Source organism: Protopterus annectens, chromosome 6.part1, assembly GCF_019279795.1.
Source record: "Protopterus annectens isolate FY-2018-M chromosome 6.part1, PAN1.0, whole genome shotgun sequence".
Taxonomy (NCBI): domain Eukaryota; kingdom Metazoa; phylum Chordata; order Ceratodontiformes; family Protopteridae; genus Protopterus; species Protopterus annectens.
The window spans coordinates 275,378,908-275,402,110 of NC_056738.1; the positions used below are offsets into that span (position 1 = coordinate 275,378,908).

Genomic DNA, 23,203 nt, shown 5'->3' on the forward strand with positions numbered 1-23,203 from the left:
CACCATACCATCCCTTCATTGGGTTTAAAATAAAGATTATATATAAGCTTTATTTTTTCCTTGGTTTTTTGCTACTTTCTATTGAAAGGAAAATAATGTCAGCCTAATTTTTCCACAGAGTCATTTCCAAATGTATTTTTTTTGCCTAAAAATCTTTCTAATTAATAAAGATATAAACAAAGATTTTTTAATAAACAATGTTTTTTATTCATTTGCTCTAAAAAGTAAAAAAATAAGAAAGAACAGTGACAGCTTTGCAAAAAAAAAAAACACCAAGCTGATTTCAGAAAAGCATTTGAGGTTGGTTTTGCTGATTCTGTTATTAAGGTAGCAGAAGAAGTACGATGAATCAGCAAAACCAACCTCAAATGCTTTTCTAAGATCAGCTTCTCTGTGTTTCTTTCGCAAAGTTTTCACTCTTCTGCCTTATTTTTACTTTTTAGAGCGACTGAATAAAAAGCATTCTTTATTAAAAAATCTTTTTTTATATTTTTATTTTATTCCTTTTTAGTTTTTAAATAAAATGTGTTCCTCTGTGGTTCTGTCACTTTCCTTGATAAACATAGTAAGACGGCAATTAGCTAGACAGTGCAAAAACCGCTGATGAGAAGCTCAGCATGTTTTCCACTGTCTCACGAGGAACGTGACAGAACCACAGAGGAACTTTCATTTATTTTAGAAAATGTATATTATTGCACACTCACTTATTCTTTTATTTTCTCAAGTAAATAATATTTTAAAAGTGTCCCTGATTAGAAGCAGTTTTGTATTGTTGTGTTTTTGAGACTCTGTGCGTGTTTGTGTATATGTGTGTGTGTGTGTGTGTGTGTGTGTGTGTGTGTGTGTGTGTGTGTGTGTAGGAAATGATGTAGGGAGATACGAAAGTGTGTGTGTGTGTGCGTGTGTGTGTGTGTGTGTGTGTGTGTGTGTGTGTGTGTGTGTGTGTGTGTGTGAGTGTGTGGGGAGGAAATGCTGTAGAGAGATGCGGAAGTGTGTGTATATGTGTGTGCGGGTGTGTGTGTGTGTGTGTGTGTGTGTGTGTGTGTGTGTGTGTGTGTGTCTGACTGTAGTTTAAGGCTGCTTGTAGTACAGTAAGTGCATCCCGCTCTGTCAAGTCTTTGTGGTTGTGTCCCTCTCCGAGGATTAGCTTCCTCGATAAAAGGAGTGACACCAGAGGATTATATTTGGTGGGGGGTGTTCTGACCATTTCTTACCTTTCAAAATTGGTTAGAAAAAATTGTCAAATCCCAATTCTAGTCTGTTTATATTACGATAAAAATGCTGCATAGAATTTCTTTCAAAATAATTTTGTTTAATTAGCTATTCCCTAATTTAAGAAAATGCCCAACATGTTGGAGAGTCACCTGATGTAAGAAGTGTAGTGCCATTTACTGTGAATCACTGCAGGTGCATGTGTCTGGTATTTGGATGCCACACCAGGTATCCATTTTCTTTTAGATATATAGTAAGTAGAAACAACCTTGTTCAAAGTCATCAAAGCCAAAACAATTCAATTCCAACACAAGAACAACAGAAAGAATTTACAGTATTTGGGTTAAAAAGCACACACAAACATGAACTGCAAATTACTAGACCTCCAAAAACAACAGTGAGTGTGTGTGTGTGTGTGTGTGTGTGTGTGTGTGTGTGTGTGTGTGTGTGTGTGTGTGTGTGTGTGTGTGTGTGTGTGTGTGTGTGTGTGTGTGTGTGTGTGTGTGTGTGTGTGTGTGTGTGTGTGTGTTGGGGGGTGCATGAGATTTGGTGATGTGTCTGTAGCTGGATTTTCAAACTTTTAGAAAGGATGTTTAAAACTGTAGGGAAAGGCAGTCCATACAGCCTACCTCGATCTGGCTAAGGCCTTCGATACAATACCCCATTCGGGTATCATTGAAAAACTCATCAGCTTAAATGTCAACCCATACATCACAAGATGGGTTGCAAACTGGCTGAGTGACAGAACCCACAGGGTCAGAGCTGCTGGCGCCATGTCAGACTCAAAGCCTGTCACAAGTGGTGTCCCACAGGGCTCAGTCCTGGGCCCACTCTTGTTTGGGATCTACTTTTCCGAAGTACAAGCAAACACAGGAGGGTTATGGCTGACAAAGTTTGCAGATGACTGCAAACTGGGCGCCATAGTAGAAAACACATCTGACACAGATATCCTTCAGAAGGGTCTCACAGAAACGGATAACTGGTGCCAGAGCCACGGCCTAAAGTTAAATGCCAAAGATGCATAGTCATACCCTTCGGGAAAAACAAGGTTACCCCTAGCTACCAAATAGGTGGCAATCCACTGAGCACAGAAGAAGTTATCAGGGACCTGGGGACCCAGGTTGATAGTAGTCTGTCATTCGACACCCATGTAGCTAAAGTAGTTAGGAAGACCTTCTACATTGCCCACCTTATCATGAAGGGATTCTCATCTAGATCAAGGGAGGTCATAGTCTCCCTTTACTCATCACTCATCAGACCAATGATTGAGTACAATGCCCCATTCGAATGTATCTGACCCGACACTTGCAGCAGCTGGAGAGGCCACAAAAGTTCCTCACCAAAAGGATAAAGGGTCTCAAAATCTGTCCTATGCTGCCCGACTGAAAGAACTCCAGCTCTATTCAGTCGCTTACCGCTGCTCAGAGGTGACCTTTGCCTAACATACAAGGCCATGTCAAACCCAGATTTGATGAATATGCTTCACCTCAAAAATCTAGATCCATCAGAGCCACAAGGGCGGAGACTTAAACCTTGACACGGCTATTAATAGGACGTGCTGGAGGGATAGATTCATCACCCAAAGACTCCCTATGCTGTGGAACAAAATCCCGGTACATGTGAGGCAGAGCAACTCGCTGGCCTTGTTCAAGAGAAATCTTGACCAATGGATGGGAGATCGCAGATATACCCCAGGGATTACCTCAGTGTCACTGCTCGACAGAGGCACAGAAAAATAATGGGTATAGTTCCCCATACTGAAGGGGTGGCCTAAGCCACAAAACGATGGGCTAGGCTTGTAAATGCCCTCGGGCAGATAGCCTAGTATGAACCTATGAACCTATGAACCTATGTTGTGAAGAAGGTCCACATCGGTTCACCACAATGCCCCTTCATTAAATGGAAAACAGGTTGAGGCATTTTAAGTGACAAGTTTCTGCTCTGATGTTTCAGCATCAGGCTTACATCAATATGGCAGGTGTAAATCTACCTGTCATGGCAACATGTCCCAGCTTGATGAATGGAGATGGTAGCGAAGCTCTACCTCCTGTCCCATCCTTAAGAAACACACAGTTATGCAATAAGCAGCACCTGGAAAAAAAAATTGCCACTTCCATTCAACAGGTATAACATAAAGGTACAAATAATCAGGCTTTCCCAGGATGGACACTTTAAGAAAGACAACAAAAGCTAACAACCATCACCTTAGAGCTCAGAGTAAAGCCAAAGGGATAACAGACATCAGAAAAGATCTGTGATGCTAGTTAGGGCAGATCTTTACAGCAGCCTAAGTGCATACAACCCACATAACAAACAGAGAATGTAATAGCATTTATTTCAGATCAACACACCAGACCAACTGGACTTGGGAAACGTAACTGGTAAGATCACCTACTTTTCATGCTCGGGCTGTGCCATCCTGGTTGGTCGAACTGGACTTTCTAGTTTGGACAGTAAATCCGATCTGGCCTTGTGTAGGAGAATAATTTAGTAGGTTGTGCAAAAGAGAGACAGGAATATCCATAGGGCGCAAAATGGGTTCTTTAGGCTTTTCTCGCTTTTTGAGGTTTAGCACTGCCTGTGAAAACAGGACCTGTCTAGGGAAGGTCATGACTGGCTGGCCAGCGTTGTGCCTGGTAGGACCCTTTCATATCGCTGCATTACTTTTGGGAGGCACTACTGAAGTTCTGCTCTGTCACACTTGCCTCTTGGTCTTCACACAAGTACATTTAGTTCAAATGGCGTTTTCATTATTTGTGAGCTAGACAATGAGACATCACCTCTATATAGATCTCTTTTGGATGATTCCTTCTTTGGAGACTCTTATGATTCACAAATTCCTTTTTGAACTCTCCTTAGGCTTTTATTCCTTTCTGCAGAAAAATCTCAGAGGGAGTTCTGTAGAAGCGGAAGGGAGAGAAGACTTATCTGAAATGACAGACATATAGCCTGAAAACTCCCATATTTTGCTCTCAAGATGGTGGATGCCCACTATAAGCTCCGAGCTAACGGGGGTGAAATCCTGACCAGGTGTCCTTCAGTGGAATACTACTTTAGGTCTTTGTTCTCTCACAAGACCCAAAAGCCACAGAATTTCACCATGTTGCTGCCTGATAAGGAGTGCAAAACACTGGACTGGGATGAAAAGAAAGTCTTTTTCTATGCCATGTTGGGGCTTAGGCCACAGCTATTTGTCTCACCTCTGCAAGTTCCTTTTTTACATTACCTCAGACTCTTGAAAAGCTTTCAGTCTTCAGGAGTCTTGGCTCCAGGAAGATTTGGTTGGAACTTTACCTGTGGTTGCTAAAGTGGGCTACCATGTTCCTTACTGTAAATCTTATTTGTATTATTACTATTATTACATGTAAAAGAAAAATAGAGAGTAAATTTACAGTCATATATACCTGTACAATCCAGTTATACACAACAATAGTAGTAAACTTAGACAAACCATTGTTGTTACTGGTGAATCATTGTCAAATTCAGATGCTACACAGTCTTATAACAATACATAGAATAATTTGCTCATTTTATGTGGTACATAACATACACTTGACATTTCTAACATATGATCACTTGTATTACAATCTTCCTCATTACCTTCTTCTTCAAAAAAATCTTATTAAGTTACCACAGTAATATGGGTCTATATATGTGGGACTATATTACGACGTGGAAACTTTGTAATATCGAACACCTAAAGATTGACCAGTATTCATCAAAATGCATTTCCGCGAATCTATGAATACTTACAGGGCAAACAAACACTTGCCCCACAATACAACAGAACAAATTAAACCTTAAACAAGCCCACCCATGTGGGGGATTGTCCCCCCACCCACCTAACTATTCGCGCAAATGCATTTCGATGAATACTGGTCGATCTTCAGGTGTTCGATATTAAAATTTTTAAGTTGCGGGTACAATGTGGGGGTAGGGGGAGGTAGGTTGAATGTGGTTTTCTTTTTAAGTCTGTTAGATTCTGAACCAGATCTATCATTAGAAAAAATCAATTTAAGATCCATTTTTTTGGTGAACAATTGTAAATCAATAAGTGTTTTGCTAATATCACTTTTGTTATTTGAAATAAATTTAAAACCTTTAGAAAATAAATCAAAAAAGGTTTTATTAATATCTAATACACTATAATTAAATATCTTAATTATTGTATATGTAAGTATTTCCTTCTTGTCTTATATTCACATCAGAATTGCCTAAAAAAAACTCTTATCTTGTTCCTCTTCGAACATAGGATCATACTAGTGTCCTATCTCCCTTCTAGCTCTCTCCTTCCCTTTGGGTTAAATCACCCAGAATTTTAGGAATGAATGCCAGCACACTAAATCCGGAATTGGTTTCCCCTTTGAATGGTACCAGATGCTAAACCAGTTGTGGAATCCAGTCTCATTGATGATAATATACTACTCACAGCTAGGTTCACATCACCCTTAAGGCACATATTCTGAGAGCTCCATCATGTTCCTCTTCATGTAGTCCAGAGAGGTACATTTCAAGTTATTTACACCCCTGTGTATAATGACTGTATTATATGTGTACTTGTGCTGCAAGGGCGTAATTGCTTGTGTCATGAGGCAAATCCTTGCTGCTCATACGCTACTGACTATAACCCTCTTTTTGCTCAGTCTAGTGTGTGGTGCTTTGGTGTGTCTCATGATGGAGTTATTTCCCATGATGTCATTTTTGACTAAGGTATTGGATTGTGGTTTGCCTTATGTGTTTTTGAGCTTAGTCAATGTGACCCTTAGATGTATGTTTCAAGGTGGGTGCACTCTGTAATGTGTGTTTGTGAGGTTGCTGAGGTACTTGTTTCTTAGGCTACATTTAGGAGGCCTTTGTGGTTTAGGTGGATTACTTTTAAGAGTTTCAGCATATGTAGGTCTATGTGTTTGGTCTGAGGTATGTGTACATTTTTGGGTTATGTAGTACTGACAGCCTGCTTGTTATTGGTTCTGGCTTTGTGAGATTGCTTTGCTACAGTAACATTGTATAACTCCACCTTGCACAATGCATATGGTAGTTTAAGTAGTAGGCTGATGGCAGTTAACATGAGACAATTGCTACATTATCTCAGAATGCCCATTTCAGTCAAGCTGGCTACAGAGACAGCCGGAAAGTACAAATCTCATCATTCCAAGTGCTCAGTAAAGTGGGCTGTAGGAACCAGTAAACTAATTACAGCAAAAAATCACTAATTTAGCAGTAAAAACAGTGCAGTCAGTATCAGTACACTCGATATTAAGACTTGTATCAAACGTTACTTAGCTTAATGAATATTTTATTGGAGAGACTTCACAAAACAATACTTATGACCTTATTAAGAGCAGCTATTAAACAAGAGTATGAGGGGAATTATGTTGTCATATTATTGTAAGAAGTGGACAACAGCACACAACCACAAATTTCACCTCTTGTTTCGCAACCCTGTACCTCATGGATCAGAGAAATGTGTAAATTTCCCAACATATCCTTGTTTGGCCTGTTTTTGCGTTATTTGTATGCAATATATAAGGGCTAAAAACTACTATGGGAATGTAAAACTGGACTTTTTTATATCCTTATGGATCAATAACCTAGTGAATACATATGAACCTATAAACCTATAAGATACACTGCATTTAAGAATACAGCTAGAACAGGGTGGGAGGGAAAACTATTACACACTTAGCTCTGTAGCTGACCAGACATGGAACTGCCTTAATGCAAACCGAAGTGGTGAAATAACATGGCACACACTCATCACATAAGAAAGAAACCTTTTTCAACAAGGGTTGAACCTCCTTTCAGGTTATATACACCAAAGGGGGAAATGAAACATCTGAAAGTTTCAAGGCATGATTGTAACTTAGGCTGTTCAAGACCTGATTGTGGAAGTTTTCCTGCAGCTGGGCAGATGTATATGGAATTGGTCCATAAGCAACTGTTCGTGTATTAAAAAAAACAAAGAAAAAAAAAACAGCAGACTATTGAAGATAACGTTTATTTCTTGTGTTTCTAGTGTCCAGAGTGAGGCTCGCTGTTTGTTGTTATACTCACTGAGAAAGTAAGGTTAGACTTGCCCCTATATCATTATGCACTCTATTGAGGACACCTAGAAGAAGGGTTAATTAATGTCTGAAATAAGTCAACACTCTGTCTGGGCAGATGATGGACTGACTTAGCTGAAGATCCTTGAATATATCTTCCATGCCTAAAATGAGATTGTCAGTATTCTGTTTGAATAAAAATGAGACACAGGAATAAACATTGACAGTGTAACTTGGTTGTCTTCAATACATGTGCTTAAGTGCGGTGAGGTGTGGCACCCAAAACAGCCTGCACTCCCATCAATCAGACTCTTTACTGAGTCATATAATCAGCACTTTGGATAATGAACAAGTCTTTCTTATCTATAGGTGCCAGAAAATGTTCCTTTGTAAAGCTGATTTGAGAAGCTGCAGGTCTTATTAGCCTTTCAGTAATTAAAGTCAAACAAAATGATGGGTTTAACTGTGAAGGCCTTGCACTTTAAGGTTCATATGGGAAACATAATTGACAAAGACGTTTTATTACCACTTCTTTCTAAGATGCTTAAATCTCAGACCAGGGATATGTGTCTATATGCTCTGTCATCTGAAAAAAAAGGCAACAACAGAGACCTGCCCTGAGTTCTGTAGAGGAATAGACTCAGTCTGTATGTGAATAGACATAGTCCAATATACTCAGTCTTCCACTCTGGGAGCCAGAGTTGGTGTAATTGTGCTTATGGGTAGAATAAACAGCATCCTAGAATGGCTAATCTACAGGTAGCTTCACCGATCAGTAAATATAAATGAGATGGTTTGGGAATGGTTTCTATTATAATGGCCAGTGCATGATGGTACTCATACATTTCAGTATTTCTAGTGCACTGGTCATTTGATGCTATATATGGAATATGAGAAATACCTTAATGTCTGTCTCTGGAAGATGAGCCATGTTGAGATGTTTATCCTGTGATAGAACACATCTGAGACATCTATGGGTGTTCTACCTTGGATCTGTGACCACTTATGCCATTTTTACAGGCTCCTTAAAAAGAAGGTCAGGAAACCAGTGGTGAATGATTCTAGACTGTTATTGATCTTGAATGACCTGACAGTGATTAAACAATTAACTGGTGCTGGTGAACACATTAGTGTGCCACTGGAAGAACATCATAGTCATTTCTCCATTATATAAGCAGCAGCCTTGAAAACTACTGATTTGGAATTTGGAATGACTCCCTAGTGCCAGGAAAAAGTAAGTGAAACTGATAGGTGGAATAGGTGATGGGTTCTCAAGAGGTACACTGGTGATAGTCATGGGTAATAGTATTGATCTTTAAACTTTTAGTGTAACATTTTGAAGTTTAGAGATGGCCATAGTGCCATGATAGTCAAGAAGGGGTGTTGGTGGTGGGGGTCATAAGGCCAGTGAAGGTGGTGGAAGTAGTGATGTATGCAATATATTCTGACCGTGTGATAGTCAAAAGGTCTTCCAGTACTTTGCCGGGGGAGTATGACTAATGAATGCCTTTTCCATTTATTAGCTGTCACCTAGTTGCCTGAAAACCATTGGATGCAGTAAGGCATGTTTTGGTTTTTCAGCAGCAAATGTTAAGAGATTTACATTTTAATTTTTCTTGTAAGAAAGGTAATAATAATCTTTCAGCTGAACAAACTCTTTCTTTAAAAGGTTTAAAGGGGAAACATGATTTAGTTATTGTACATACTGACAAAGGGGGAGTAGTTGTAATTTGGGATTATTCTTCGTATGTTCAAGAGGCTACCATCCAATTGATGGCTGTACATTTTATCAAAAAAAAAAAAATGGTTTTGGATCCAACATTAAAGTTTAAGAAAGAAATTGATGATTTTTTTGGTTTTGCCTGTGTGGTCATTAGTAAAAATATGGTATATCATCTTACGGTTTCAGACCCTTCACCTCAGTAGTTTTATATGTTACCAAAAGTGCATAAAGATGCCTTACATTCTCCGGGTAGATCCATAGTTGCAGGACATGGATCTTCGACAGAGCCTTTGTCTGTTTTTCTTACACAATATTTAAAATCTCTATTAACATGTGTATGAGCCCACATTCAAGACACAACGCATTTTCTTAAATATTGCGAATGATATGCAGCTTGATGTTACTTGGTATATGTGTACTTTAGTTATCAAAGCATTATATATCAATATCACCTTATGGGCAGGTTTGCTGGCAGTCGAGTTTTGGTTGAATAGGGCTAATATTTATAGCCCAGAGTTTAATATATTTTTATTGTGTTTAACCGAGCATGTGTTAACTAAGAACATCTTATATTTCAATGGTGATTGTTTTTTGCAATTAAAAGGTACGGCTATGGAGGCATCTTTTGCCCCCATTTATGCCGACCTTTTTATGGGTTATGCAGAGGAACATCTGATATACGATATCAGCCATAACATTTATATTTCTGAAATTGATATATGGAGACAATACTTAGATGACTGCTAGCTTGTATGGAAATCTGATGGGATATTTCAAATGAGTTCATACAGTATTTGAATGATAATAAGTGGGGGTTACAGTTTTAACTATCATTTGCATGAGATTTCATTTCTGGATGCTAAAATAGTTAAAACTTTGGATGGTACCCTTGAAACTTCATTATTTCGGAAAGAACATAGTTATAATTCTTTGTTAGAAGCTAGCAGTTGTCATCCTTCTTATATTATTAATAACATTCCGACATCACAATTTCTTCGTGTTCGAAGGATTTGCTCATCGGAGGATGAGATGTATGAGCACAGTGCGGATCTTATGAAAAGATTTTGTGCAAGGGGGTATAGGTCAAACATTGTACAGGGGGCTCATAAGTATGCTGAGTCTGTTAACAGAAATAATTTCTTAACTTATAATGTTAAGGATAAAGGTGAAACATTTGTTCGCATGGCTACTAACTATGGGAGTAATACTAAATTGTTTTGTGAATTAATGCATCATCACTGGGGGACATTAATGTTGGATGATAGGTTATCTTAAATGTTGCCATCTAGATGTAAGTTTACCTATCGTGAGGTCAAAACAATAGGAAATTGTTTGAATCACTTTAAAAGAAATGTTGTTAAGGGTGGTAGCAAACAATTTTCCGTTTAAGGTAAAGCATTGGTTGGATGCTTCCCTTGTGGAAATTGTTCAGCATGTGGGGTGATGGTAAAAACCAAAGACGTTTCCTCTGCCAATACCACTTGTGTTTTTGATATTCAGTGTTTTGCTAATTGTTTATCAGAATGGGTGATATATTTGGTAGAATGTTCTTGTAAAGTATTTTATGTGAAGCAAACTTCGAGACAATTTAAATCTCGGGTTTATGAACATTTGAGTGATGTATGAAATAAACGTATGACTAATGCTTTATATAAACATACAGTTCTATATTCTACAGCTAAATATAGATTTACAATAATTGACTGAATAAATGTTAGTGGTTGTAATAAAATGGGATGGCATATTTTGTTAAATAAGAAGGAACGTAACTGGATCATTAAACTTGGGGCATTGTTTTTACCTGGTCTTAATGATATGTGTTAAGTGGTTTATTGGAGTGGGTTTATATGTATTGTACTGTGGGGTACTATGTATTCTTTTAAGCAGCACTGAGGAAGGCTTTGCTGAAACCGGTATGCTAATGTGGATTATCACAACATTTCCTTAATAAATAAGATTTACACTGCTATCTGGTGCTGGCCATTGTGGTTTTTTAAGATCATGACAGTGATTAAACAATTAACTAGTGCTGGTGAACATGTTAGTGTGCCACTGGAAGGACATCATAGTCATTTCTCCATTATAAAATCAGCAGCCTTGACAACTACAGGTTTGGAATTTGGAATGACTCTCCAGTGCCAGGAAAGAGTAAGTGAAACTGATGGGTGGAATAGGTGTGATGCCCCAGAAACAAATGACGGGTTCTCAAGAGGTTCACTGGTGATAGTCAGGGGTAATAGTGTTGCGCAGAAAGATCTTTAAACTCTTACAGTAAAATTATGAAGTTTAGAGATGGCCATAGTGCCATGATAGTCAAGAAGGGGTGTTGGTGGTGGGGGTCATAAGGCCAGTGAAGGTGGTAGAAGCTGTGACCTGTGCAATACATTCTCACCATGCGATGGTCAAAAAGTCTTCCAATACTTTGCCGGACAAGTAGGGCTAATGAATGCCTTTTCCATTTAATAGATGTCACCTTGTTGCCTGAGAACCACTGGATGCAGTAACTTTAGCACTCTGCCAGTGGCCAGGAAGGTACCTTCTCCTTTGTTACTGTTGTGCTTTTTCTTGTGGTTAAGATGCATCTCTGTGTGAGTGTATGTGAGTTTTTGTATGTGTGTGTACTGGGGTGGCACAGTGGCACAGCCTATAGTGTTGTCACCTCACAGCAAAAAGCTCCCCAGTTTGATTCTCAACTGAGGTGCCTTCTGTGCAGTGTCTGCATGTCCTCCATGTGTTCACGTGGGATTCCTCTGGGTGCTCTGGTTTCCTCCCACATTCCAAAGACATGCATTAGGTGGATTGGGCACTCTAAACTGGTCATAGGTGTGAGTGTGTGTGCGAGTGTGTGTGGTGTAGATGAACTACTACAGCAGGACTAGCCATCAGGTGGTGTGAATCTTGGCTGTAGATGATTGTCACTGTTGAACTGACACCCTGACCCCAAATGGAAAAATAGGGGTGTGGATGGCTGGATGGCTGTACTGTAGATGCTGATAGCTTTTAAGAACAGGACAGTGTGGTATTAGCTGTGGATGATCTTCTAACATATTTCGAGCTTTCTTCCATTTCACCCAGTCCTTTTATCCAAGAAGAACACTTTAGGTTTTTCTTATGTCTCATGTCACACCCAAATTGATGTTAAGAAGCATAGTAGATGACCCATTGCTGTAAAGAGAGAATATTCACTTGCAGTTCTTTGGTATTTTGGGGGGGGTTTGTTCTTGAAATATGGAAGTGATGAGCAGCCAGGAATCAGCTGTACTCTTGGAAAGTTACATTTTTTTGTTGACACCTCACTCGTTCTCAATGAAAAATAAATTGCACTGGCAAGTCTTCCTGCATTGCAGTTATATGAAGGTACATACCAATGCCTGACCATGCATTGAAACTTTTAGCATGCTAGAGTAGCTAATTAAGTGGATAATCCATAAAACTAACCCTCCAAAAAGTCTGACAAGGCTCTTTACTCATTTCTTGCACCTCAAAATGACACTACTAGATTTATAATCAGTAGGTGATGGTAGAATATTTAACATTGGTGGGAAAGGGATAACAGAAATACTGAAACAAGCACACAGATGCACACAGACAGACGCACACACACACACACACACACACACACACACACACACACACACACACACACACACACACACAGACACACACTGTGCATATTCCTTGGGCTCTGGCATTTATAAGCACACTTGATAGTTTTCAGAGATACTAACATTAGAGGGGTAGAGAAAGATACATTGTTTATTTAACTATTTATTTATTTATTTATTTATTTATTGATTGATTGACATTTGTTTACCCGGAAGATCTGATGGGATAATTTTGTCTGCTTTCAGTGGAGTCCTTGGTAGGAAAGCTCCACAAATAAAATAACAGAAAAGACATAGACATAGGTAAAAATGTATGTCATATTACAATATACTGTAAATACATAGATTAATATAAATATTATTATATATATGACTTATGGAATAATACGCATAAATCATTAAAACAAGAAAAATACAATATCATGTTTCATTTTAATGTGTTGAAATGTTATAAGTGTGAGAGTTAATCACTCATAAAGCAAATGTCAGAATGTAAAATTCAAACAGTGGGTAGGAAAGAGGAGAGTGTAAAAAGTGTTAGAGGTAATAAGTGGAGTAGATATGGCAGAGTGTGGAAATAATGAGTAAAAATAAGATTAAGAGCTAGAGAAATAAAAATAAGGAAAATGAGGGATAAGATGTATACAGGTGTTAGAGGAGAAGGAGCTGAAGCCAGGAGAGTAGCAAGTACAAAGTGAGGAGTCATTTAGTTACAGCTTAAAATAAATGAATGTATCGCCCTGGATGGTGCAGGGATCATATTCCAGACTTTATATACAATGGGAGTGCAGACTCTGACCTCAGTTTTTGTTAGACTTATAGATGTCAAGTAGATTTTTGTAAGAAGAGCAAAGGTTACGATTTGGGAGGTAGTGTGAAGAGCTGGGCAGGTAGTAGGATTAAATATAATTTTGTGTGTTAAGAGAAGTTGGGTGTAATTTAGTTGGTGGAATAGTTCTTGCTAATTTAGAGTTTTTAGTGCAGAACAGTGATGTGTTCTGTGATTTGTATGAGCTGCAAATCTAGTTACCTTGTTGTAAAACTGTTCTTGTTTAAATTTAGATTTTAAGGACACCTGGAGATTAGTCAAGATGGGGAACCATATAAGAGAGAGAGAAGCAGGTACAGAGGGCAAGAGTGATTGGCAGATCCAGTAAGGAATTATTTGGCTGTAAATAGCATTCTTAGTTTTTTTGTGTTTGTTTTTTTATATTACTTGGTATGTGGAGGTCATATTTGAAGTTGTCATTTATTGTAACCCCTAGCAGTTCTATATGGGGCACTACTTCAGTTGGTATGTTGTTTAGGGAAGTGACCTTAATGTTATTTTTCTCATGGGTAAGTGATTCGGGGAAACATAGTTTGGCTTTCATCAAGAATTAATTGTTGGTTAAAACCAGTTTTCAACAGAGTTAAAGGCATGTAGTGCAATCATTTCTAAAAATGTCTAGATTGTCTGAGTGGCAGCTAAGGGTGGAATCATCAGTATACTGTACAGGGTTGCTTCTTGTATAGAAGTATGAAGATTGTTTATAAAGATATTAAATAGGAGAGGACCAATGACAGAGCCTTGTGGTATACCTGGAATGATGGTTAGGTAAGGTGAAAGGGTAGAATTCCATTTGACTGGCTGGTAGCATCCTGACCAGTAATTATTGCACCAGTGAAGAGTAGGTTGTGGGATAGCCATTGTAGACAGGTGTAGTAGGAGTTTTTTTTAAATGAAACACAGCATCAAAAGCTTTTGATAAGTCTAGGAACAAGGAAGATATGAGTTTATCTCTATCTCTACCTTTATTTATGCCAGCTATAAAAATTAGGACAGCAGTTGTCTTGCTATGGACAAGTCTAAAACCATGTTGAGTATTGGTTTGTAATTGTTCCTGTAACAGATGCTGGAGTAGTTGTTTATGGACACATTTTTGTAATATATTTGAAAGGGGGGACAAGATGGTAATGAGTCTAAAATTAGATATCTCAGTAGAAGTGCCACATTTGTGGAAAAGGATGATATGGCATTTTTCCAGACGGTAGAAATATATGGTCCCTGTACTAGCCTTTTTATAAGGATGGAGGCTGGATATGCAGTGGCGTTACCAGCACTCTTGAGGTATTCTGTAGGAAAGATGTCTGCAGAGGGTGAGCAGGATTTAAGTTTGGATAATAATTTTTTTTTATGAAGGACAGGGCAAATGGTTTTATTGTGTGGGTGCAGGAATTATTGGATGAGGGTAGATATGAACCAGGGGCGTCAGGAAAGGATTCATTGGTGAGTTAATCAATGCTATCAATGAAGTACAGGTTAGACTTTGTGGTTGTGTCTAAGGGGGAGTTATTGGGACAAGGGTTAAGTACATTGTTTCTTCCTGGGTGTAAACTTTGTTTAATGGATGACCATAATTTTTTGGGTTATATCTATGGTTATTTTGTAAATCAGAATAATATTGTTTATTAACAAGTTTGACTTGCATTTTGGTAAGGTTATGAACTTCTTTAAAGCTCTGCAGGCGTTATGGAGTTTTAAGCTTCTGCCTAAATTGAACTGGCAACTTTCCCTGCAGTATCTAAGCATAGTAGACAGTCATTCTCTTTACATGCCGTTATTATTTTGCATAAAACTTCTGCTCTGGTTAGTAAGTTAAAGGACAAAGTTAGATTTTACTCTCATCTTACATAGTGGTTCAAGGTTCTTCAGCATATTGAAAAGTCAAAAGGTGGGAGGTTGGCATAATGACTAAAGTGTTTACCTTACAGACACAAGGTGCAGGGTTTGAGTCTCACATGGGATATTTAGCTATGCTTAAAATGGCCCACAAGAGCAGTCAGCTTAGTAATAACCTATGAAAAAAGTTGAATTTAACTTTTCTATTGCTTCATCCAATGGTGAGACTTTTAGAATAGTCTAGTTAACTGAGTTCAGAGCAGCTAAAATTGATTCGGGGTTGAACTCTTAAGAAATTATGAGCATTTTTATATACTTATATATAGTGAATATTAATATACTTGACAGCATATGTAGGACAGCGATCACTAAGGGGTTTAGGAAGGGTTCCTGATGTAGTGTCGTTGCAAGAATTTTCAGTACTGAGTATGAATAAGAATACGGCGGTAAGTTAGAAAAGGGGAAGGGGTGGTGTGAAGTCAGAAGTTGAAATGAATTAAATGAAGTATTTTTGTTTAAAGGAGCTGATTAGTGGGTTGGTAATGGATGAGGTGAGTTTCTAGATCGGAAGACAAGGGATTGCAGTACTGCAAGGGGAAGGAAGAGTGAATAAGTCTTAGTACTTTATATTTGTTAGCTTCTTTTTTTCTGCAGTGTAATTGTATGAGGGGAGGAATAAAACATGAAATATATAAACAGACTACCTGGTACATGAATTTTGTCCAGTGCATATCGTGATGGTGAGAAAAAGTTTAAAAAGTGTAGAAGGAAATGCACTGTCACCAATACTTGAATGTAACAATGTTATCAAGCCCCCAAGATCAATGCTGCTAGGTAATAACTCTGGCCACTGTATGCCCTATACGTGACGCCTGCTACCAGTTTCATTTTTGGCAGTGAGTTTCTTTGTGAAGTTTTATATTTGTGCACATTATGCATTTATTTTATTTGCTCTACTGTGTATTACATTTTTTGAAGAAACAGTCCTTTGAAAGTTGGTTTATTTTGCTGTATAGTTCATATGTGTATCTGCATTCCTGTAAGATACTGAAAAAAATATAGAATGCATTCGTCTAAGTAGTTGTTGCATTCCCACTTACATTTTGTGTCCTCACACTTTTTAACAGGAGATGAAAGTATATGGCTCTGGGAATCCCATTAAAATTGTGGCAGTGGATTGTGGAGTAAAGCACAACATTATAAGGCTGCTAGTTAAGGTAAGTGTTTAAACATCATACCTGGTTACTGTTACAGACAGCTGATTAAGTGATTAAGCAGCATAAATGGGTTCAGGCACCTAGGCAGCGAGACATTTCCCTGTGGTACATTTGACTGGGGACACATGGCTGAAGTGACATTTAGTTGCAGAGAAATATGGCTGTTTGCAAATTCCCTGTGAGCAAAGAGAAGCACACACTGCCATGCTCACAGCTTTAATAGCCAAATGCATGGTGGCAGAAGAAGTAGTGAGTGTTGTGCTCAGTGTACAGTACATACTTATGTAACTACACATGTAGAAGTGTGCTACAGCATGGAGGAAATCCTGCAGGCTACTGTAGTCACATTTATGATCCAGTATGTGTTTTAGGTAATGTTCCCTAGACACTGTGAAGGGGTAGTGGTCCACACACACCAATTATAAAGGCACTGTCCATTGTGCACTGAATTTTACTGCCACTGACATGCTCTCTGGCCACTCTGCTGCTGATGCCTGCCATATTGCCTGCTGTCTCATGTTCCCTTGGGGACCATGGACATTGTTTTCCCCCTGTGCATTTGGTTATTAAATATGTGGGATGGCAGTGTGTGCTTCTTTTTGCTGACAGGGAATTTGCAAACAGCCATATTTCTCTGCTGCTGAATGTCACTTCAGCCATGTGTCCCAAGTCAAATGTACCACAGGTAAATGTCTCGCTGCCTAGGCGCCTGAACCCAGCATAAATATTTAGCACCTGTGGTGGCATTTCTTTGAAGGCTGTATCTGTTAAGTATGGAAGCATCCCCTTAAACTCTAAAACTGTTGTACTCTGAAATAAGGGGAATTGAAAGGCATTACAAGCTCAGAATTGGTATACATTCTCAATATTTCCATTTTTTGTTGTTCAAAAGATCACAGTTACAATTAGCAAAGTTTCACTTGTGTCTCTGGGTGTGTATATACTTATTTTAACATAAAATATGTGTTATTTGGTTATAGTAACAAAACGTTTTTCTTTGTTTGTAAGAAAGAAAAGTAGGCCGAGTTTACAAATGTACATGAAAAGTGTCACAGTTTTCAACTTCTCATAGGACATGTAGTTCAGAATGTCCAGCAAAGGAGATCTGTTCTTTAAGGCCACTGACCATTGTTAGATATTCTGAGAAGAACATTCTAGGTTTCTCGGTGCTATGCCATGTAAAGATGTGCCTGTACTAGTTGTTCTCAGAATAATGTTCATTGTTGGCGAAATGTATGGTAATTCTCCGCACTGTTTGAAGTACAGTAAACTATGACCTTCTAATAATATGAACCTTTGTTTTGTTTACTGGCATAGTGTATTTAAACATGATATATAGCTTTCATTTCATTGTCCATTTTCCTTTGAGTATTTTGATTAAATTTTGATTACCCAGTTAACTTATAAAGAATGTATGCCTTGTTCAGTGATATTACTTCTTACACTGTTTACATTGTTAGCGGCCTTCAGTCAAAACTTTGTTAAATTATAAAGAATGCCTTGTTTAATGATGTTACTTCTAACACTTTTTATATTGTTAGCAGCCCTCAGTCAAAACTCTGCTGTCATGTAGTGTGTTTAATACTTAAATGTATGAATTCTTAATGCCATATGTTTATAGATAAATATATATAGAGAGAGGGAGGGCAAGAGAGAGGGAGATGGAGATTATTCAACTTCTGTAAACATAAATAATACCTCTTTGAATTGACAAGGTGGTCCTGAATTTGTTCCATGTGTTCTGAAAGGGGAAAGGATATGAGTTGATGATAATTTACATTTGTAGCATGGACTAGGAGATGGTAAGATTTCCTTTGTTACCATACAGCTTACCCAATTTTGGTATTTAATGTTGCACCAGTTTACTGCATGTAAACCTTATAAAATTATTGTTATATATAAATAGAATGAGAGTAAATGTTAAAAATAGTATCCCTTAATGGTTAGGTATGATAGCTTAACTGTCTTTGTTTGTTATAGTAATACCTACTTAACTTCCCTTTACTATGATACTTTGTGTGTGTCTTTCGACTTTTCCCGGTTAGGGGTCGCCACAGTGGAACTCCGGTCCACTAATGATTGGCAGTTGATTTTTACGTACCGGCTTGCCAGGCCTGATGCACAACCTTCAATGAAGGCACGCCCATTCACGCATGTTTTCACGCAGAAGACGCTCTAGCTGAGAATCGAACCGGACAACGTCTTACTGTGAGGCGACAACGCTACATATAAAAAAAAATCAATTATATTGATATTTTAAATATTTTAAATATCTTAATGATATGTTCTTGTATAGGGATTGTTTGATATAGGTTTCATTAGCTTTGTTGGAATTAACAACTTATAAACTTGTATGCATGATTTAAACTTTTATGTATTCTAGGTTTAAGAACAAAAATAGCTTGATTATAATTTGGTTAGTGTAATTTACTTAATATATTTATTGTAACAAACTTTGAGTTATAATATACTTGAAGAGAGCTCATTGTTTTACCAGTTAACATAGTTAATGTAATATTTTTTAGGGACATGGGGATAAATAGATGATAGGAAATTACTAAAATTAGTAGCAGATTTATTAATGTTAATTTATCTCATTTATTGATTTTTTTTTCATATATGCATTTATATATATATATATATATATATATATATATATATATATATATATATATATATATATATATATATATATATATGTGTGTGTGTGTGTGTTTTATATATAGATGTTATTTAAACCAGATAGTTTTAATATCTGTTTTTTATTGTTGTACATTCCATGCCTTTTGTTATTATTAACACTTAGGTTATAGGACCAAAATTAACTTAGTGCTTATAGTGGTTGTTTGGTTTGGTGTGTAAATTGAATGGATTTTCAAACAAGGAACCTTAGATTCCATGTTAGGGTTTTGGTATAAGGATGAATCATTTAAAATATATATATTTTGTATATTTTAAATGTTGTATCTACATCAAATTTTAATTTGCTTTTGAGATTGGAGATTGGCACATTTTTTAAGGTATTTACCTTATAGACAGGAAATACAGGGTTTGATTCTCACTAAGGAAAATTACCTAGGGATAAAATGGTCCACAAGAGCAGCTAGCTTATTTCTTGTCTATGAATATTAATATTTTGCTATTCATGTTCATGTCTGTTGGATTCATGCCATTATCTAAGTAATTACTTATTTCAGAGCTTTGTTAGAGTATAACATTCCTTAAACTGTTTATCGGTTAATGTTAATGGGATTAGTAGTGGTTGTAAAATGGGAACTTTTCTAAAATACTTATAGATCCATAAGTTTATTGGTGAGTACTAGTCTAGCTGCCCTTGCAGACCATTGGAAGCCTAGCCAATTTCCCTTTTTGTTCTTAACCTAATCCATTCGGCTAGAGAGATTGGCCTTACCTGTCCCATGGTTGATAATTATATATTATCCCAGATGAGAATAACTAGGATCATATCCCGTGCATGGGATAAAGCATTTAGGAGCTGTCTCTGTTCATTATTAGGTTAAGGGTAGTCCTGGGGTAAATGTTCTGTTTCCTAATTATAGATCCATGTTACACTTGAATATGGACAGGGATGATCCTTGTTTTATGTGGATGGATGGTCTGTTCCAGAGCAGTGGTATTCTCTGCAAGATATACCTTTCCCTCCAAACCATTCTGTTGATGTTGCAGAAAAGGTTTAGATCCCTAGGCTGAGTACTTCTGATGTCATTTGACTTGCTGATGTGCAGTAAATCCATCAGTATTGGGTTAGAGGATGTCTTGTATGATAGACACAAGTCACATCTTAGCAGTCTTTAGGATACCAGTAAGACTGACAGGGCTTTGAGTCAGTCCAAGTAGGACATGTTATTTAGGCTTTGTATCCTTTTAAAAATGTATATCTGTGGGTGTTCCACTTGTTCTTCTTGTCTGGACAGATACATGCCAAAGGGAGCATTATTTTAAATGATTGGCCTAATGAGGCATGAGTACAGGGAGGAAATGACATCCCTAGATATAGACACAATCCTTTTTTATAGCTTGTGCAGTATATAAGGACTTTCTTACAACAATGGAAACATGTTGGTCAAAAGTTATCTCACTGAGTACATAAGTTCTCAAAATCCCAAACAGCTGGATCAACTCTTAGGGGTACATTATTAATTTGGTAGTTCCCTGGAATAGACGACTTCCCAAAGGATAGAATAATGCCTTTTTGGCATTTTGTTTCTGCCCTTGATTTTGGTATCAGTTATGTATTTGGTGCAAACCTTTCTGGGGGATGGTAGTCATTTGAAGATTCAATGAGTGTGCCTAGCTTTCAGTCGTATGCAAACTTGACTTTGGTACTGGCTTTTACTTCAGAAATGTAGATGCCAAACAGGGGAGGTTCCAGCACAGAAACCAGCACAGAACTTAAAGATGTTTAAAACATAAGCCTAAGCATGTTTTTTTTTTCAGGAAACACAGCTGTTTCAAAAGATATTGCTTGAATACAAAGAACTGAACAGTTTTGTTTAGTTCCAATTATTTGAAAAGAGAAGAGGTGTTGTAATTCTTTCAAAAAATGATTTAATACCCAAAGGAATTAACACTTATAGTGACAGCTAGGGTATATTTTGTATATTAGTAATAGTATTACAAGGTAGAATAAATACTTTAGTGAATATTTACGTAGTCCCAGGAGGTGGATGTAAATTTATTAAGAAATACATTGATATTCTAATTTCAACTATGAACGTTAGACTTATAGTGGCTGGTGATTGTAACTATCTACTAAATGAAAAAGACAGTAGTGCTTTTCTACTATAACAAAGCTCTATTAAATTTTATTGAAGTAATTAATATTAAAGATATTAATGATTTTTTTCTGAATCTGACTATTGTAACCTGAATATTCGTTTAGAGTTGGAAATCAATCCAGAATAGATGCTTTTTTTTTATTTCAAATTATTTAATTTCCAGGTTGAAAAAAGTTACATATGAAATTATGTTTAAACCTAGAAACTTAGTTTATTGTCATAGACTACCAACCTTATAATAAAATTAAAAGATTCAAAAAATTGTTTCTTAAATAAATTCATCAGTTTTTAGACATAAATAACAATGGAGAGGTTTTGATGTATTTCTTTGAGATTCTTTAAAAGCTTAGCTATATGATAAAATGATGGAGTGGTATGCCAGTAAAAGGAAATAAAGGGAGAACAAATTATTTGAATTATAAACCCAGACAGACACCTTAAAACTGAATATACAAAAGGTAGTAAAGATTAAATTATTGAAATGAAGAAATGTAATTCAAAATATCTTGAAATTCTACATCTACAGCCTAGGATAAATCAAATTACAGTCTTATTTTGTAAATTTCAAATAAATTAGCCATTAGATTTAAAAATAGTTCTAATCATATTAAATATATTACTGTGTCAAGAAGTAATAAAAAAGCAACAGATATAGAAAAGGGTATAATGTTTCAGAAATTATTTTAACAAGCTTTATAACTCAAATGATATTCAGCTGCAAAGATAAGCAGTTAAATATGCATATGAAATAAATATAGGGGAAATGTATGATCAAATAAAGAAAATTGAAAAACCTATTGCAATGATAGGGATAAAGGAACAAATAATAAAGTTAAAAGATAATAAAGCCCCTGTAATACCTGAATTTTATAAAAATTTACCTCATGATGCATTAGTCATTTTATCACAAGCTTTTTGCTTCAGTTAAAGATAGATCTAATGTTCTGCCTTCTTGGAAGTATACAGTTATTTCTCCTATACTTAAATAAGATAAAGTCACATTATTATGTTCCTCTTATATATCCATATCTCTCTGAAACACTGATTGTAAAATATTTATGTGTATTTATGCTAACAGAATCAAACATTTTCTTCCTGTACAAATTGATGAGGAACAAACCAGCTTTATATTGAACAGACAAACTCATAATATTAAAAGAATAATTACATTAATTGACTGTGCGAATAATATTAAGAAAAATCTATCAATAATTAGCTTATATCTCAAAAAGCTTTTGATTTTGTAGATTGTTTTTACTTATCCTTTGTGTTAGGAACTTATAATTGTTCAAATAATTTCATACAATGTATTATTTTTATGAGTACTCCTCTGCTTTTATTAACTTACCTTCTTGTTTCCTCAGTCAGTTATGATTTGAAAAAAAGGCTGTTCATTGTCTCTCTTATTTGCATTGGTGATTGAACCCTTTATAAGATTAAATTTAGAAATAATTAGGTTTAAAATAAATGATCAATATACATCTAAAAGCCAGCTCTCTGTGGATGATATTTTATTGACAATTTGTAATATCAATAAACTTTTTTAACTTCTTTATCTAATGGATTAATATATTTTGAAACTGTATTAGGTATAATTTTAATTACAGTAAAATAAAAATCTTATTGATAAAGAAGTAGGAAGTCGGGAGTGTCAGAGAAGTATGTAAGAGTGGTACAGGATATGTACAAGGGTAGTGTGACGCGGTGAGGTCTGGGGTGGGAGTGATGGATGCATTTAAGGTGGAGGTGGGATTACATTAAGGATCAGCTCTGAGCCCTTTCTTATTTGCAATGGTGATGGACAGGTTGACAGACGAGATCAGACAGGTGTCCCCGTAGACTGTGATGTTTGCAGATGACATTGTGATCTGTAGTGAGAGTAGGGAACAGGTGGAGGAGACCCTGGAGAGGAGGAGATATGCTCTAGAGAGAGGAGGAATG

The 23,203-nt window shown here is 36.8% G+C and overlaps 1 protein-coding gene across 1 annotated transcript in view; it reads left to right on the forward strand.

Moving 5' to 3' along the window:
- Positions 1-23,203, forward strand: part of CPS1 (carbamoyl-phosphate synthase 1) — a 531,928-nt gene that overhangs the window by 116,676 nt on the left and 392,049 nt on the right. The window contains exon 7 of the mRNA XM_044075706.1: positions 16,374-16,463. Coding sequence (XP_043931641.1) covers positions 16,374-16,463 — 90 coding nt within the window. The remainder of the gene's footprint in view (positions 1-16,373; positions 16,464-23,203) is intronic.